This window comes from Pituophis catenifer, unplaced genomic scaffold, assembly GCF_029215685.1.
Source record: "Pituophis catenifer annectens isolate HBS135680 unplaced genomic scaffold, rPitCat1.0.hap2 SCAF_3, whole genome shotgun sequence".
Lineage (NCBI taxonomy): Eukaryota > Metazoa > Chordata > Lepidosauria > Squamata > Colubridae > Pituophis > Pituophis catenifer.
Genome location: NW_027256883.1, coordinates 215,457,775 through 215,473,954, shown reverse-complemented (window position 1 = coordinate 215,473,954; position 16,180 = coordinate 215,457,775). Strand labels below are relative to the sequence as shown.

The window sequence follows — 16,180 nt, the reverse complement described above, 5'->3', positions numbered from 1 at the left end:
GTTACACTAAGAGTTGGGTTTGACGTTTTCTGGTCTCTCTGTACTTTAACTTTCGCAGCGTGTATAATAATAATAGCTTTTTTTCCTATTTTCACTCTTATTCACTGCCCAAAGTCTTGCTGAGAGGGGCACCATATCAATTGGGTGGGTGGGTGGATGGATTAGATAGATAGGTAGATGATAGATAGATAGATAGATAGATAGATAGATAGATAGATAGATAGATAGATAGATAGATAGATAGATAGATAGATAGATGATCGATTGATAGACTGACACAGACAGACAGACAGACAGATAGATAGATAGATAGATAGATAGATAGATAGATAGATAGATAGATAGATAGATAGATAGATAGATAGACTGACACAGATAGATGATAGATAGATAGATAGATAGATAGATAGATAGATAGATAGATAGATGATAGATAGATAGATAGATAGATAGATAGATAGATAGATAGATAGATAGATAGATAGATAACATTAATAACCCGGTGGGGTTATGAATCGATCTGATTTGACCTTTCCTGATTGGCCTCCTCTTCATCGGGAGGGAGGGTGAGGGTATCCAACCTTGGCAGCTTTAAGACTCGTGGATTTCAACTCCCAGAATTCCCCACCCAGAATTCCAGAAGTTGGTCCACCCATTTTTTTCTTTTGAAGACGTTTCGCTTCTCATCCAAGAAGCTTCTTCAGCTCTGACCGGATGGTGGGGAAGGGAAGGATTTATACCCCTTGGAGACAGCTGGTCATTTGCATCCTTTTAGAGGGTGGTTTTTTTTAATTTTTTTAATTTGATTTATATGCCGCCCTTCTCCGGAGACTCAGGGCGGCTTACAGTGCGTTAAGCAATAGGTTTCATACTTTTGTATATTTATACAAAGTCAGCTTATTGCCCCCACAAACCGGGTCCTCATTTCACCTACCTTAGAAAGGATGGAAGGCTGAGTCAACCTTGAGCCTGGTGAGATTCGAACTTGCAGTAATTGCAGGGTTAATAACAGTGCTTTAGTCTGCTGCGCCACCAGGGCTCCTGGTTGAAGCACTTGGTGGTTTATCTGTGTCCTCAGGGTCACCTGAGTGGTGCAAATGGTTTCTGTAGTCTGCAATTTTTCCCCCTCTGGAAATTCATTCCTCCTCCCACACCATTCAAAGGGTCTCCATCCCAAAATGTATAGCTAAAAGTCTGTGGAGATTCTCTGTCATCCAGGTCACGGTTGTCCCAAAGGTGCTTTTTTCAGGAGGCAAAAGAAAAAACCAGGAAGTCCAGTTGCCTCCTGAAAAAAGCACCTTTGGGACAACCAGGACCTGGAGGACGGAGACACTTTTACCTGTACGTTGTTTTTACGTCTTCTGTCTACCAGAGAAGGATGGTTTTTCAGTAGGCCAAAAAGCCCTACTAGGCAGGTATATACAAAAGTATGAAGGCTGTTGCTTAATGCATTGTAAGCCTACTGAGTCTCCGGAGAAGGGCGGCATATAAATCGAACCAATAAATAAACAATAAATAAATAAATTGGATATATAAGTAAATCAGAAGAACTCAGTTATTCCACGCTCACGTCTGCCTTTCTCCCACCCACCTACCCACCCGGTCCGTCCCCAGAGCACGTCTGCTCCATCCTGGCCTCCCTCCTGAGGAACCTGCGGAGTCAGCAGAGGACACGGCTACTCAACAAATTCACGGAGAACGACAGCGAGAAGGTCAGTGGGGGGGGGGGGGAGAGAGGGTGGGCAGAGGCGGCCAGATCTAACCCCTTTATGTTTATATTGGAGGCGGAGGCCCTTTGAGAGCCCTAGGCCACCTCCTTTCATTTTAACGTATGCCGATTAGCGTACGTTCAAAGTGACCGTGAAGTTTATTCTATTCCAATCAATCCATAAAAAGAAAACGCCGCCCTGCCGGCTGAGCACTGGGCTTCACGGTGGCACTGCCCAAGAAGGTGCCCGAAACCTGGCAGGACCTCCCTCCTTCCCTCCCTCCCTGCCCGGTGGTTGTTTTGGCCAGCCCTGCAACCCCAAGTCCCTTCCACCTTCCCTCTTTTGCCCAGCTGGGTTTTCCGACCATGTTGAAAGAATTAACAGATTAACAGAGTTGGAAGGGACCTTGTAGGTCATCTAGTCCAACCCCCCCTCTACCCAAGCAGGAGACCTCTGCCTACACCATTTCTGACAAATGGCACTCCAATCTCTTCGGAGATGGAGCGCCCACAACTTCTCTTCCGGTCTGAACTCCCAAGGCAAATAATTTTGGATCGAAACCAAGTGGTCGGTTCTGAAAAATCAGTGGCGGCAGAGCCCAAACCGAACGGCGGGCGAGGGGCATCCCGAGCGTCTCCCAAGGCAGCCCTTGCTGGATTTGTTCCGTGAAAAAAAAATGTGCTTTTTACAATTTGAGCTGCTTTAATTAGAATTGATGGTTTTTTTTCCCCCTCTGAAATTTACGGAGGAGGCTGCGGAAGGAAGGTCGTTCAATAGCTGCAGGGCCCATGGGGGCTAAGTGGAGCTGCCATGTTCAGAAGCAGTCTATCACCGGGAAGGAGACAGTCTGCACAAAAGTGCTCCTTTTCATCCGGGAGCCTCGGCCTCCATTCCTGACACACACAGAGACACCCGCAAACCCAGAGAAATCTCCTTTTCTCTTCCAGGTGGACAGGCTGATGGAGCTCTATTTCAAATACCTGGATGCCATGCAGGTAGCCGATAAGAAGATTGAAGGTGAAAAGCATGTAAGTCTCCCCCACCCCCCACCCCCTCCCCTCCCTCTTCTCGGCTTTGGAGAGAGCTAGAGAAGGAGCATGGCTCCCCCCACAGCTGGCTCACAAAAGGCAGCCCTTCCAAAAGAAGGAAAGAACCTTTGCAACTCACGGTTGAAGGGTGGGGTCCTGGGGGCTCTCTGAGCTGGATCGTCCTCTCGTAACTGTGTTTCCCTGAAAATAAGACCCCGTCTTATATATTTTTGAACCTCAAAATAAGTGCTTGGCCTTATTTTTGGGGAGGACTTATTATTTTGGGGCGCGTGGAGCAAAATGGGGCTCCTCTTTCCATCTTACCTGATTTCCAGCTCTGCGTTTAAATATTTTGGGGGGGGGGAGGCTTATTTTAGCGCATGTGCTAAATGAGCCGATTGGGCTTATTATCAGGGGAGGTCTTATTTTCGGGGAAACAGGGTAGGCGTTTCATTACCCAGCTAGGTAACACAATCCAGAGGTCCCCAACCTTTCTGGCTTGGTAGCCTGGCACGGGGAGGGGCAGAGGGGACGGTTCTGTGTGACCGGCAGGCGTGTGCGCAGCGCTCCATCTGTGTGAGTGCAAGCACCCGCTGCTCAGGGGAGTGAAGCTTCGTGCGAGAGCGTCCGCCACTCGCGTGGCCCGGTTAGGGACCCCGGACATAATCAATGCTAGATGGGAGAGGGGTCCACAGAGTGGAGGAGGAGGAAGAGGGAGACTGTGGGGTCCTTGGGTCTCTCCGAGCTTGGTGGTTTTCTTGCAGACATTTCGTGACCCCACAAGGTTACATGATCAGTTCTAGAAGGGAGGAAGGGTTGAGGAGGAGGAGGACGACAACAACTGTGGGGTCCTTGGTGCTCTCCGAATTTCATGACCCAACTAGGTAACATCTTCAGTGCTAGAAGGGAGCAGGGTTTGTGAGGGTGTGAGGGGGAGGACTGTGGGGTCCTTGGTGCTCCCTGAGCTTGCTTGTTTCCTTGCAGACGTTTCATGACCCCACTAGGTAACACCGTCAGTGCCAGTAAGGAGTGGGGTTTGCCCTCAGTTTATATTCTGTCAGTATTGGTGGGAGTGGAGGCTCTTTGCTTGGGAAGTTTGCTGTGCCTTCGTTTGGGCTCTTGTTGACTTGATGGTTGGTCCGGTGTTAATCTTGGGGTTGTCATCCAGAGGTGCTGATTTCTGGTGGGGGAGGCGTTTCGGTCTCTTTGTTCCCTTTTTTGGCTGGTTGATGGTCTCTTTCGCACAGATGTCTCTGTGTCCATCGATGGCTGATCTGTCAAGAGAGCCAGGCTTCTAGAAATCCCCTGGCGGTTTTGGACGTGGCTCGGCCGAGGATGGTCACCGTTGAAACGATGGTTGAATCTGTCCGTATGTTGCGCAATTAAGGAGTTGTCTTTGAATGGTGGCTGGTATTTGTGGATGCATTTTTTTTTTTTTTTGCTTTAATTTATATGCCGCCCTTCTCCGGAGACTCAGGGGGGCTTACAAGGCGTTAAGCAATAGCCTTCATTCTTTTGTATATTTTTATACAAAGTCAGTTTATTGCCCCCACAAACTGGGTCCTCATTTTACCTACCTTTGAAAGGATGGAAGGCTGAGTCAACCTTGAGCCTGGTGAGATTTGAACTCGCAGTAATTGCAGGCAGCTGGTGTAAAATTACACTGCTTCTGTCTGTTGAGCTAAACCAGGCTCCTTTTTGCCAGTCTTCTTCCTCTTTGTCCTCCATAGCAGGGGTCTCCAACCTTGGCAACTTTCAGACTTGTGGACTTCAACTCCCAGAATTCCTCAGCCAGCTTTGCCAGAGCTGGAAGGGACCTTTGAGGTCTTCTAGTCCAGCCCCCTGCTCAAGCAGGAGATCCTATACCATTTCAGGCAAGTGGCTGTCCAGTCTCTCCTTAAAAACCTCCAGTGTTGGAGCATTCACAACTTCTGGTGGCAAGCTGTTCCACTGGTTAATTGTCCTCGCTGTCAGGAAATTTCTCCTTAATTCCAGGCTGCTTCCCTCCTTGATTAGTTCCTATCCGTCTTTCTGCTTTGGAGATTAGGTGGACCCCTCCTCTTCTTTGCGACAGCCCCTCTCATATTGGAAGGCTGCTACCGTGTCACCCCTAATTCTTCTTTTTTTTTTTTCCCCAGACTAGCCAAACCCAATTTCTTGCAACCGTCCTTCGTGTTTTTGTCCGCAGCTCTCTAATCCTCAGAATTGCTTTTCTCTGCACTTTTGCCAAAATCCCAACATCTTTCTTGTAGTGCGGTGAGCAAAATTGGTTGCCGTATTTCGATGTTGTGTAGCTGCTCGTTTTCTGCTGTTCAAGATTGCTGCAGTGAAGGGCTGGGCTAAGGGAGCCCCCGAAGCTTCCCCATTAAAAGGCTTCTGGCTCCCTGAGCCCGCCCTCCCCCCTTTCCTTGGGGGAGGAGGTGACCAGCTTCCCCCCCCACCCCCTCCCTCCTTCCCCAGAGGTCCAGAGGCGGAGGGCACCGGCGGTGGCAGGCGGGCACCGTCATAGAACGGAAGGGCGACTCGGAGGGAGGGAGGGAGGCGATGGCTTAATACATTATCCTCAGTTGCATGTGGAAATTATGCTCAGCAGGTTGATTCAATAAAATGTTCTCTCTGGGCATTTTGCATGCTAATGGCTCCTAAATGAGATGCTAATTGCGCCACCACCTCCCAAGGCAGAAATGGGATCCTGCAAGGGCAGAGGGCGGGGGAGGGGGATGTGGGGCGAGGGAGGGGACCGTCATTAGCTGTGGGTCATTTCCCTGGAGGATTGGAAGGCGCCTGACCTGGCGGGAGGCTGCAGATGGCCGCAGCCAGGGCCGGAGAGGGTGGGTCAGCGGCAGCAGTGCAGGGGCTGTGGAGGCAGAGTGCTCTGACCCAGCCCCCCAAACACGGCAAACCCTCTGCAGTCGAAGCAATGATTCCTCTATTAGGAGCGCCAGCAGCCCCGGCAAAAAGTTTCTCTCTCACTGCAGGCTGACAACGGAGAAGAATAGTTGTCTGCCACATCTATTCATCTCTGCTCCCTGCCTTTTATCCCCAGAGCTAAGGTGGGGCTTCTCTAGCAGCGGTGGCTCTTCCATCCCAAGGACCGGCCCATAGATTTCCACTGCTCTCCTCTCCTCTGCCTTCTGAGCATCAGGCACTGGACCCAACTGTTCCTCCTCTTCCTCATCAGCCACCTCCAGACCTGGGGGCTGTTGACTCTCCATCTGAGGGCTGACGGACGGCCCAGGCTCCGCCTCCTCCCTCTCTCTCCCTCTCCCTCTCCCTCCCCCCCTCCCTCCTTCCCTCTCTCTCTCTTTCTCTACCAGCTCCATTTCCTCTTCCCCCTCGGAGCTCTCAGGTTGCCCTAATGCTGACCTTGACTCCCACACCTCCTCCTCCTCCTCCTCCTCCTCTGATTCGGCTGTTGGGGGGGGCCGGTGGCTGACAGGCCACAACACAGAGGGGTAGCCCCTAGACAGGTAGTCCTCGACTTACGACCACAATCGAGCCCAAGACTTCTGTCGTTGAGTGAGACATTGGGTTTTTGTTTTTTTTTTAAATTTAATTTATATGCCGCCCTTCTCCGGAGACTCAGGGGGGCTTACAATGCGTTAAGCAATAGCCTTCATCCTTTTGTATATTTATACAAAGTCAGCTTATTGCCCCCACAATCCGGGTCCTCAATTTACCTACCTTAGAAAGGATGGAAGGCTGAGTCAACCTTGAGCCTGGGGAGATTCGAACCTGCAGTAATTGCAGGCAGCTGGTCTTAATAACAGGGTGCTTTAGACCACTGTACTACCAAGGCTCTGGTTAAGTGAGCTTTGCCCCCATCTTACGACTTCCCTCGCCACCGTTGTTAAGTGAACCCCTGCAGTTGTTAGGTTAGTCCCACGGTCATAAGTATGAACCAGTTGCCAAGCAATTTTGATCACATGATCATGGGGATGCTGCAGCGGCCGTAAGAGTGAAAAAACGGCCGTAAGTCCCTTTTGTCAGTGACTTTTGTAACTTTGAACGGTACTTGAGCCCTCAGCCAGAAACCCACATCCGGCCCCAGGACTCCGATGCCAGGCACCCCTCCGCTGAGACCCTCACCCATCTGCACAGGCTGGCTGGGCAGCAGGTTGGCATCCATGCAAGGGTCCCCGCAGACAGAGCAGGCCCCTGAGCATGTACCGAGGGCCAGATAGCAGCGGCCAGGGGGCTTCCAGACCTGGTGGGTACCACTTTCTGCCCTTGATGGGGGCGCTTGGGTTTATTTATTTATTTATTTATTCATTATTGCGATTTATATGCCGCCATTCTCCCAAGGGACTCAGGGCGGCTTACAAAAACAATATCCAATACAAATCACAATAAAATTATTGTGGGTTGCCGCGATCCTGCTGAGGCTGTGCGACCCCCTTAAATAGGGTGACCCCCCCTCCCCGGCATGGAAGTCCCCCACCGCGGAGGGTCTCTGGGCCACTCGGCGATTCCTGCCTTCCCCATCCTCCAGGCAGAGGGACAGCAGCTACCCCAAGGCAATGGGGCTGGGATTGGGGTCCTCGCCCCATGCCGTCCTTGGGGGAGACTCTTGAGGCCCGAGGTGTGTTTGTGGGGGTGGGGGGTCTGGGGTCCCTGCTAGGGCCGCCCCACGCTCCCCTTCCTTCTTTGCGCTGTCAGTCCAGCCTCATTAGGGGGAGGAGAGGCTGCCCAGCATCGCAGGAACCCATCTCGTGGCTGTCTCATCCCATCAGCACCGGGCATCTCACAGCAGAGAAGGATGGCACCTGAGCTCCCATCAGGATCCTGACAGCTCAGGGGGAAAAGGGAGGGAGGGGTGGGGGGAGCTGGGTATTGGCACTGGGGGTGATTAAAACTGGGGAGGGGGGAGATGGGGGCTAGCAGGATTCACCCAGTCCAGGCTTCTTCCTTCTTTCCTGGCTGTGTCTTTTTGGCGGAGGGGGAGGGAGTTGCTGCCAAGCCACACAAAACACACACACACGTCAGTTCGGTCTCCTGATTTATTTTATTTATCGGTACGGCACCTTCCCATCCATATCTCAGTAAAACAGGAACACCGGCATAAAATACAAAACACAGAATGCAAAATCTGACCTCTTTTAACAGGGAGGCGACCGACAGGCATCTACGTGGCAAATCTAAATTATTATTTATTTATTTTTACGAGTCGTTCCTCATCTTACAGCCGCAATTGAGTGGCCCAAATTTCCGTGGTGAAGGGAGACATTTGTGAAGTGAGTTTCGCCCCGTCTTACGACCTTCCTTGCCACCGTTGTTAAGGGAATGCCTGCGACGGTCGTTAAGCGAATTCGGCTTCACCCTGTGGACTTGGCTGGCCAGAAGGTCGTCAAAGGGGGTCACGTGACACCCCCCTCCTCCGGGACACTGCGACTTTCATAAATATGAATCAGTTGCCAAGGGTCTGAATCTGGATCACATGGCTATGGGGATGCAGAAATGGTCATAAGCGTGAGGCCCGGTATACGTCACTTTTTTCAGTGCTGTTGCAACTTCGAAGGGTCACTAAATGAACGGTTGTAAGTTGAGGACTACCTGTACTGGAGCAAGAGAGCAAAGCCACCCCTTTTCAGAGGGGGAAAGAAGGGGGAGCCAGAAGGGAAGGTTGGGGGCTCTTAACACAGCTGCCCAGGGCAGATTACAGATTAATTACCAATTAACAGAGTTGGAAGGGACCTTGAAGGGCATCTAGTCCAACCCCCTCCCTAAGCAGGAGAACGTATACCAGGGCTTGGGTGGTCTCAGGGGCCTTTCTGGGCCCTTCCGATCAGCTGTGGGCGCTGATCCTAAGTGGGCGCCCCAGGTGCCCTCCCACCTTTGGCTCAATGGAGATGCTGAGACTCCGGAAAGAGTGCAGAGAAGAGCAAGAAAGAGGAGGAGGAGGAGGCTGGAGGCTAAAACAGACGAAGAACAGTTGCAGGAACCAGGCCTGGCCAGTCTAAGGAAGAGAAGGTCTAGAAGTGAGAGGATAGCAGCCTTCCAGTGTTTGAGGGGCTGCCACAGAGAGGAGGAAGGGGGTCCTCCTATTCTCCCAAGCACCTGAGGGCAGGACAAGGAGCAACAGGTGGAAATTAAATCAAGGAGAGAAGCAACCTGGAACTAAAGAGAAACTTCCTAACAGTAAGAAGGATTAACCAGTGGAACAGCTTGCCACCAGAGGTTGTGGGGGCTCCAAAACGGGAGGCTTTGAAGAAGAGACTGGACAGGCACTTGTCTGAAATGGCATAGGGTCTCCTGCTTGAGGAGGGGCTGGACTAGAAGACCTCCAAGGTCCCTTCCAACTGGGTTAAGCAATGGGTGGGGGTTTGCCAGCAAGGCACACCGGCAGGAGGGAGTCCTCCTTGCTGAGGGTTGCAGGGCTGCCGCGCTCGGTCTCTAATGACGAGAAACCGCTCCCGTGGTGCTGGGCCCCCGTGTCATAAATCAGGCCCGGCGACAGTGCCAAGGAGATCTCGGGTTGGCAAAACAACATCCCAGCATGGGGCTAGCAAAAGGTCAGCTGCCGAGGGAGCTGCTGCTGGCAGGCGCCACGACGGGGAAGGGGGTTGCAGCTGAGGAGGGGCGGGGGACACGTTTTGCAAGGGAGCAGCCTGGATTTCCACACAAGAATTGGGTTCCTAAGAGGGGGGCTTCTCCCTGGAGGGAAACCCACTCTCTGGCACAGCCTCCGATCCCGATTGGGGTCCCCCCAGGTGTGATTCCCAGGAGTTCCCGTATTTCTTTATTAAATTTTGATGCCATCCATCTCACTCCCACTGCAACTGCGGGTGGCTGGACAATATCATCCAAAATAAGAGAGCACTGCAAGAAAGCGATTAAGAATCAGACGAATAGAGCAGAGTAGAATTAGGAACCGAATGCAGAATGCAGCAGGGAGGGGAGGGGAGGGGAGGGGAGGGGAGAGGAGAGGAGAAGAGAAGAGAAGAGAAGAGAAGAGAAGAGAAGAGAAGAGAAGAGAAGAGAAGAGAAGAGAAGAGAAGAGAAGAGAAGAGAAGTGTAGAGGAGAGAAGAGGAGAGAAGAGGAGAAGAGAGGAGAAGAGAATAGTAGAGAAGAAGAGAAGAGAAAAGAAGAGAAGTGTAGAGTAGAGAAGAGAAGTGTAGAGAAGAGAAGAGTAAAGAAGAGAAGAGAAGTGTAGAGTAGAGTAGAAAAGAGAAGTGTAGAGAAGAGAAATGTACAGTAGAGAAGAGAAGAGAAGTGTAGAGAAGAGAAGTGTAGAGAAGAGTAGAGAAGAGAAGTGTACAGTAGAGAAGAGTAGAGAAGAGAAGTGTAGAGAAGTGTAGAGTAGAGAAGAGTAAAGAAGAGAAGAGTTAGAGAAGTGTAGAAAAGAAGTGTAGAGAAGAGGAGAAGAGTAGAGAAGAGAAGTGTACAGTAGAGAAGAGTAGAGTAGAGAAGAGAAGTATAGAGAAGAGAACTGTAGAGTAGAGAAGAGAAGCATAGAGAAGAGAAGTGTACAGTAGAGAAGAGTAGAGAAGTGTAGAGTAGAGAAGAGAAGAGAAAAGTGTAGAGAAGAGAAGAGTAGAGAAGAGAAGTGTAGAGAATAGTAGAGAAGTGTACAGTAGAGAAGAGAAGAGAAAAGTGTAGAGAAGAGAAGAGAAGAGTAGAGAAGAGAAGTGTAGAGAATAGTAGAGAAGTGTACAGTAGAGAAGAGTAAAGAAGAGAAGAGAAGTGTAGAGAGGAGGAGAAGAGAAGAGTAAAGAAGAGTAGAGAAGAGAAGTGTAGAGAAGAGTAAAGTAGAGAAGTGTAGAGAAGAGAACTGTAGAGAAGAGAAGAGAAGAGGAGAAGAGAAGAGAAGAGAGAATTCAGATAGGGTTGGATAGGATAGAACAAGGGTGTCAAACTCAATTTCATTGAAGGCCGCATCAGGGCTGTGGTTGACGCGGGGGCAGGCGTGGCCGACTGGGTGGGCGTGGCCAGCTTGACACCATTTCCCAAACTGCTGGCATGTTTCCTCTTTGCATTTGGTAGCCCAGGCGGAAGCCATGCGGGCCGGCCCCTTACGTTTTCCAGGACAGCCCCATGGGCCGGATCCAACCCTCACCCTTGAGTTTGAGACCCCTGGGACAGAAGAACAGAACGGGATGGAATGGAATATAGAATAGAATTCGGATACCATACCATACCCTAACCATAAGCATGACTATTACCATTATCATACCATACCAACATTAAAAGTTAAAAACCCAGACAGGGAGTGGCCTGGGGCTGATGTTGTTCCCCAGCTGGGTCATGAAACGTCTGCAAGAAAACCACCCAGCTCAGAGACCCCCAAGGACCCCACAGAAATGGGAGGTTTCTGATGGGGGAAGCACGCATGGACCCAGTTCTTCGCCTATGATCTCTGCCTGCTTGAAGTGGGGAGGGGGCTGGACTAGAAGGCCTCCCAGATCCCTCCCAACTCCGTCGTCCTGACTCTCTTCGCAGGACATGGTGCGCCGCGGGGAGATCATCGACGACGACACGGAAGAGGAGTTCTACCTGCGGCGCCTGGACGCCGGTCTCTTTGTGCTCCAGCTCATCTGCTACATCATGGCGGAGATCAGCAATGCCGGCATCCCTCAGGTAGGACCTGCCACACCCTCCTCCCCCCCAACCTGTGGGGTTCAGCCCCCGGCCCCCTTTTTTTGGAATTGATGGATAGGATTTGTTTGTTTGTATCTCGCCTTTATCGTTCCTGTCAATAATTCAAGGCAGCGAACGTATTTGGCACCCCACTTTCTTCCTGTTTTCCCCCACAACAACAACAACTACCCTTTGTGCCTTAGGCGGCACTAGAACTCACCGTCTCCTGGTGTTTGGCCCAGAGTCACCCAGCCGACTTTCATGTCTAACATGATACTAGAACTCACCGTCTCCTGGGGATTGGTCCAGAGTCACCCAGCCAGCTTTCATATCTAACATGATACTAGAACTCCCCGTCTCCTGGGGATTGGTCCAGAGTCACCCAGCCGGCTTTCATATCTAACATGATACTAGAACTCCCCGTCTCCTGGGGATTGGTCCAGAGTCACCCAGCCGGCTTTCATATCTAACATGATACTAGAACTCACTGTCTCCTGGGGATTGGTCCAGAGTCACCCAGCCAGCTTTCATATCTAACATGATACTAGAACTCACCGTCTCCTGGGGATTGGTCCAGTGTCACCCAGCCAGCTTTCATATCTAACATGATACTAGAACTCCCCGTCTCCTGGGGATTGGTCCAGTGTCACCCAGCCGGCTTTCATATCTAACATGATACTAGAACTCCCCGTCTCCTGGGGATTGGTCCAGAGTCACCCAGCCGGCTTTCATATCTAACATGATACTAGAACTCCCCGTCTCCTGGGGATTGGTCCAGTGTCACCCAGCTGACTTTCATGTCTAACATGATACTAGAACTCCCCATCTCCTGGTGTTTGGCCCAGAGTCACCCAGCCGGCTTTCATATCTAACATGATACTAGAACTCCCCGTCTCCTGGGGATTGGTCCAGAGTCACCCAGCCGGCTTTCATATCTAACATGATACTAGAACTCACTGTCTCCTGGGGATTGGTCCAGAGTCACCCAGCCGGCTTTCATATCTAACATGATACTAGAACTCCCCGTCTCCTGGGGATTGGTCCAGAGTCACCCAGCCGGCTTTCATATCTAACATGATACTAGAACTCACTGTCTCCTGGGGATTGGTCCAGTGTCACCCAGCCAGCTTTCATATCTAACATGATACTAGAACTCCCCGTCTCCTGGGGATTGGTCCAGAGTCACCCAGCCGGCTTTCATATCTAACATGATACTAGAACTCACTGTCTCCTGGTGATTGATCCAGAGTCACCCAGCCGGCTTTCAGGCCTAAGGAGGGACTAGAACTCCCCGTCTCTTCTTTTCCAACTGGGCGCCTTTAACCACCAGGCCAAACTCCTCTCTTGCCTCTTTAGTCTGCAGACGCCGGAAGGGTCCTGGGGCCGGATTCCGTTGACCCTTCCCTGGCACCAACTTAGTACTGAGCCCTGGTTGACCAGATTCTTGTATACAGGGAGTCCTCGACTTAGTTCGTTTAGTGACCGTTCAACGTTACAATGGCACTGAAAAAAAAAGTGACCGTTATGACCGTTTTTCACACTTCTGACCGTCGCAGCATCCCCACGATCACATGATTTACATTCGGACTGACTCATATTTACGAGGGTGGCAGTGTCCAGGGGTCACACAATCCCCTTTTGTGACGGGGGGAGCCGGATTCACTTAACAACCATGTGACTCACTTAACAACTGCAGGGATTCCCTTAACAAAGGGGGCAAGACAGGTCATAAAATGGGACAAAACTCACTGAACTGAGGTCTCACTTAGCAGCAGAAATCCTGGGCTCAGTGACGGTCGTTGAGGCGAGGGACTGCCTGGCTTGAGGTATAAATCTTCCCAGCTGCAACTCCACCTGTGGGGCCCGATCCTTCGTCCCACCCGGTTGCTTCCCGTCTCCCCAGTGGAGACCCCTTCACCTCCCCTCTTCTCTCTCCCCCCCCCCGCCAGATCCGCCAGAGGGTTCACCAGATCCTGAACATGCGGGGCAGCTCCATCAAGATCGTCCGGCACATCATCAAAGGTGAGCCTGGGACGGAGCCCCCTCTCCTCCCCCCCCCAGTCCTTTCACCTGGCCAGGTGACCTGGCTGACCTTCCTCCAGCTTCATCTTCTGGCGGGGGGAGGCTCGGGGATGGGGGGTCCAGCAGAGCTTCCACTACTGGCCACTTTCCGTGCAAAGCCAGCATCAAACAGGGGGTCCTTTGTTGCGAAGGTGGGCTGCGGGGAAGGGGATTCTGGGGTCTACTGTCCTGCTTGGAGGAAGAGGCTTGGGTACTGATGCTGGGAAAGGGAGCTGGGGAGCAGCCTGATTTTCACATACACCCCCAAATGTGGCAGACGGTTGGGGAGGGCGTTGATTTGACTGAGGCCACCATCCTTGGGGGCAGCCTCTGCCAAGATGGGGGGATTTTACCATATGAAACCCACTTGCGGAGGAAGGGGAGAGGAAGAGGGCAGGGGGACCAATTGGGGACACCCCCCACAGACCCTGGGCAGGGGGAGCCTCCCCTGGGGACCCTCTGTCCCACCCACCCCTCGCTTGCTCTTCTCCCCCCCTCCCTCCCCCCCTCCTCTTTTGCATGCTAATTGGCAGCCTGCTTTTGAGCCTGATTTTTATGGCCTACATATTTTCCCTGTTTCTCTGGCAGACTGACAGCTGATGGATCCCTCGGGAGGAGGGGGAAGGGCGGAGGAGGAGAGAACGGCTGAGAGGGATCCGGTGCTCCATTGCATAGGAAGCCAGAGAGAGACAGGCGGGGGTGGGTGGGGGGAGAGGCAGGGAGAAGCCCCTGGAATTCCTCGCAGCCGCCGGTTGACCAGGCTGGGATCCCCTTGGAAGCAGCTTGGAGGGAGTGGGGGGAACCAATCCCCCACCCAGAATCCACTTCTTCTTGGGGGATAACCCAGGTGCTGCAGACATGCTGGACAGGGGTATGTGGGGCGTGGGGCTGTTACCTCATCTTTGGTGTCCCTTAATTCGTAGGAGACCCCAGTCTGGTCTCCATAACCTTGGACTGAAGGGTTCAGAATGCAGAAGAACAGAGTTGGAAGGGACCTTGGAGGTCATCTAGTCCAACCCCCTGCTTGAGCAGGAGGCCCTAGACCCGAGGTGTCCAACCTTTAAGACGTATGGACTTCGGCTCCCAGAATTCCCCAGCCAGCTTCGGACACCCCCTGCCCCATTCTCCTCCAGACCAATGGCTGCCCTTCCTCTCTCGCCTTCGGTCCCGTGGGCTGCGTCCCTGTCAGCCCAACGGTGCAGCTTAGGCAAGGGGGGTTATGGGAGTGCATGATGGGTCTTGGTCTTGGATCCGAGGGTTGGACCAAGAAGCTGAGGGCCAGGAAGATCCCTCTGAAGGTCTCCTGGTGGGGCAGCTCTTGGCTTCTCAGGCAGGCAAGAAGAGGCTGCCTCCCAGATGCTACAACCGCCTGCATCTTTCCTGCATCTGGGCTCCAAAGGAGATGGCTCTCCATCAGGCTCCGATTCTCCCATCTCCTTTCGGTTCCTCTGGCCAGCGGCTAACGGCCATTGATTTTGCAAGAGCTGCAAGGACGGGGCTGGTCTCTGGGGGAGAGGCTGGCAAACAGCCCCCTCTGATCCCCCCACCCCCCACCCCACTAGGGTCACTGCTAGGGCTGCCAGCACAGGTGGGGAGGGGGCCTCTTCCTCTGGAAGCCCCAAAAAGCCCAGATCCCTTCCCTGCAGCAAGGAGCTGTTTTGGACCCAGGAGAAAAGAATTAAAAGGGACCTTGGAGGTCTTCTAGTCCAACCCCCTGCTAGTCCAACTGGGAGGCCTTGTGCCATTTGAGACAACTGGTTGTCCACTCTCTTCTTAAAAACCTGCAGTGGGGAGGGAGGGAGGGAGGGAGGGAGGAAAGGAAGAGGGGGGGAGGGAGGGATAGCAGAATAACAGAGTTGGAAGGGACCTTGGAGGTCTTCTAGTCCAGCCCCCTGCTCAAGCAGGAGAACCTATACAATCTCATACAAAGGGCTGTCCAGTCTTTTCTTAAAAACCCCCAGTGATGGAGCATCCACAATTTCCGGTGGCAAGTAGTTCCACTGGTTAATGGTTCTCATTGTTAGGAAGTTTCTCCTTATTTCCAGGTTGAATCTCTCCTTGTTCTGTTTCCATCCATTATTCCTTCTCTGGCCTTCGAAGGTGCTTTGGAGAATAATTTGACCCCCCCCCCTTCTTTATGGCAGCCCCTCAAATATTGGAAGGCTGCTCTCATGTCCGCCCTGATTCTTCTCTTCATTAAATCCACCTCTCCCACCCCCCGACCCCCCCCCCATCCCTCCTCTTCCTCCTCCACAGGGGAAGCAGGACTCCTGTGCCAGCTGTGCACCCTCATGCATATTCAGGGCCCTTTTCCCAGGAGAGCGGCAGAAGCCGAGTCCCTGCTTGGTGTGGTGGGTGTTTTGTTGAGAGGAAAAGTCGTCCCCCCCCCCTCCCCAATTCCTCCATTTGCCAGCCTGCCTGTGGTGCGCATATTAGAGCATTTGATGAGCTCCTCGGATGTGCAGGTGGTGGCGCCATTAAATATTAATGCCGCTCGGTTGTTCTGGAGTCCCGGCAGCTCCACACTCGGCTTGCACGATGCGTTGCCCCCCCCTCCCCCCCCCCCCCGCTCCTGCCAGTGCAAACCAGCAGTGTGGATGAGGTCCTGGGGTCAGCTAAGGTACCACACGTGTACAAGACAGAAGAGGGGAGGGAGAGGGGCTTCCAACTCAGGCCAGCATCTTGAGTGGGGAGTGGAGGCTGGCTGTTCTGACCCGGCTCCCCAAACACGACAAACCCTCCGAAGTGAACTCAAAAGATTCCTTTGTTAGGAGCCCCGGCAGCCCCGGCAAAAAGTTTCTCTC

The 16,180-nt window shown here is 52.4% G+C and overlaps 1 protein-coding gene across 1 annotated transcript in view; it reads left to right on the top strand.

The window, feature by feature from the left end:
* Positions 1-16,180, top strand: part of CTNNBL1 (catenin beta like 1) — a 103,323-nt gene that overhangs the window by 82,968 nt on the left and 4,175 nt on the right. Inside the window, exons 12-15 of the mRNA XM_070941866.1 lie at positions 1,615-1,712; positions 2,657-2,737; positions 11,178-11,315; positions 13,265-13,337. Coding sequence (XP_070797967.1) covers positions 1,615-1,712; positions 2,657-2,737; positions 11,178-11,315; positions 13,265-13,337 — 390 coding nt within the window. The remainder of the gene's footprint in view (positions 1-1,614; positions 1,713-2,656; positions 2,738-11,177; positions 11,316-13,264; positions 13,338-16,180) is intronic.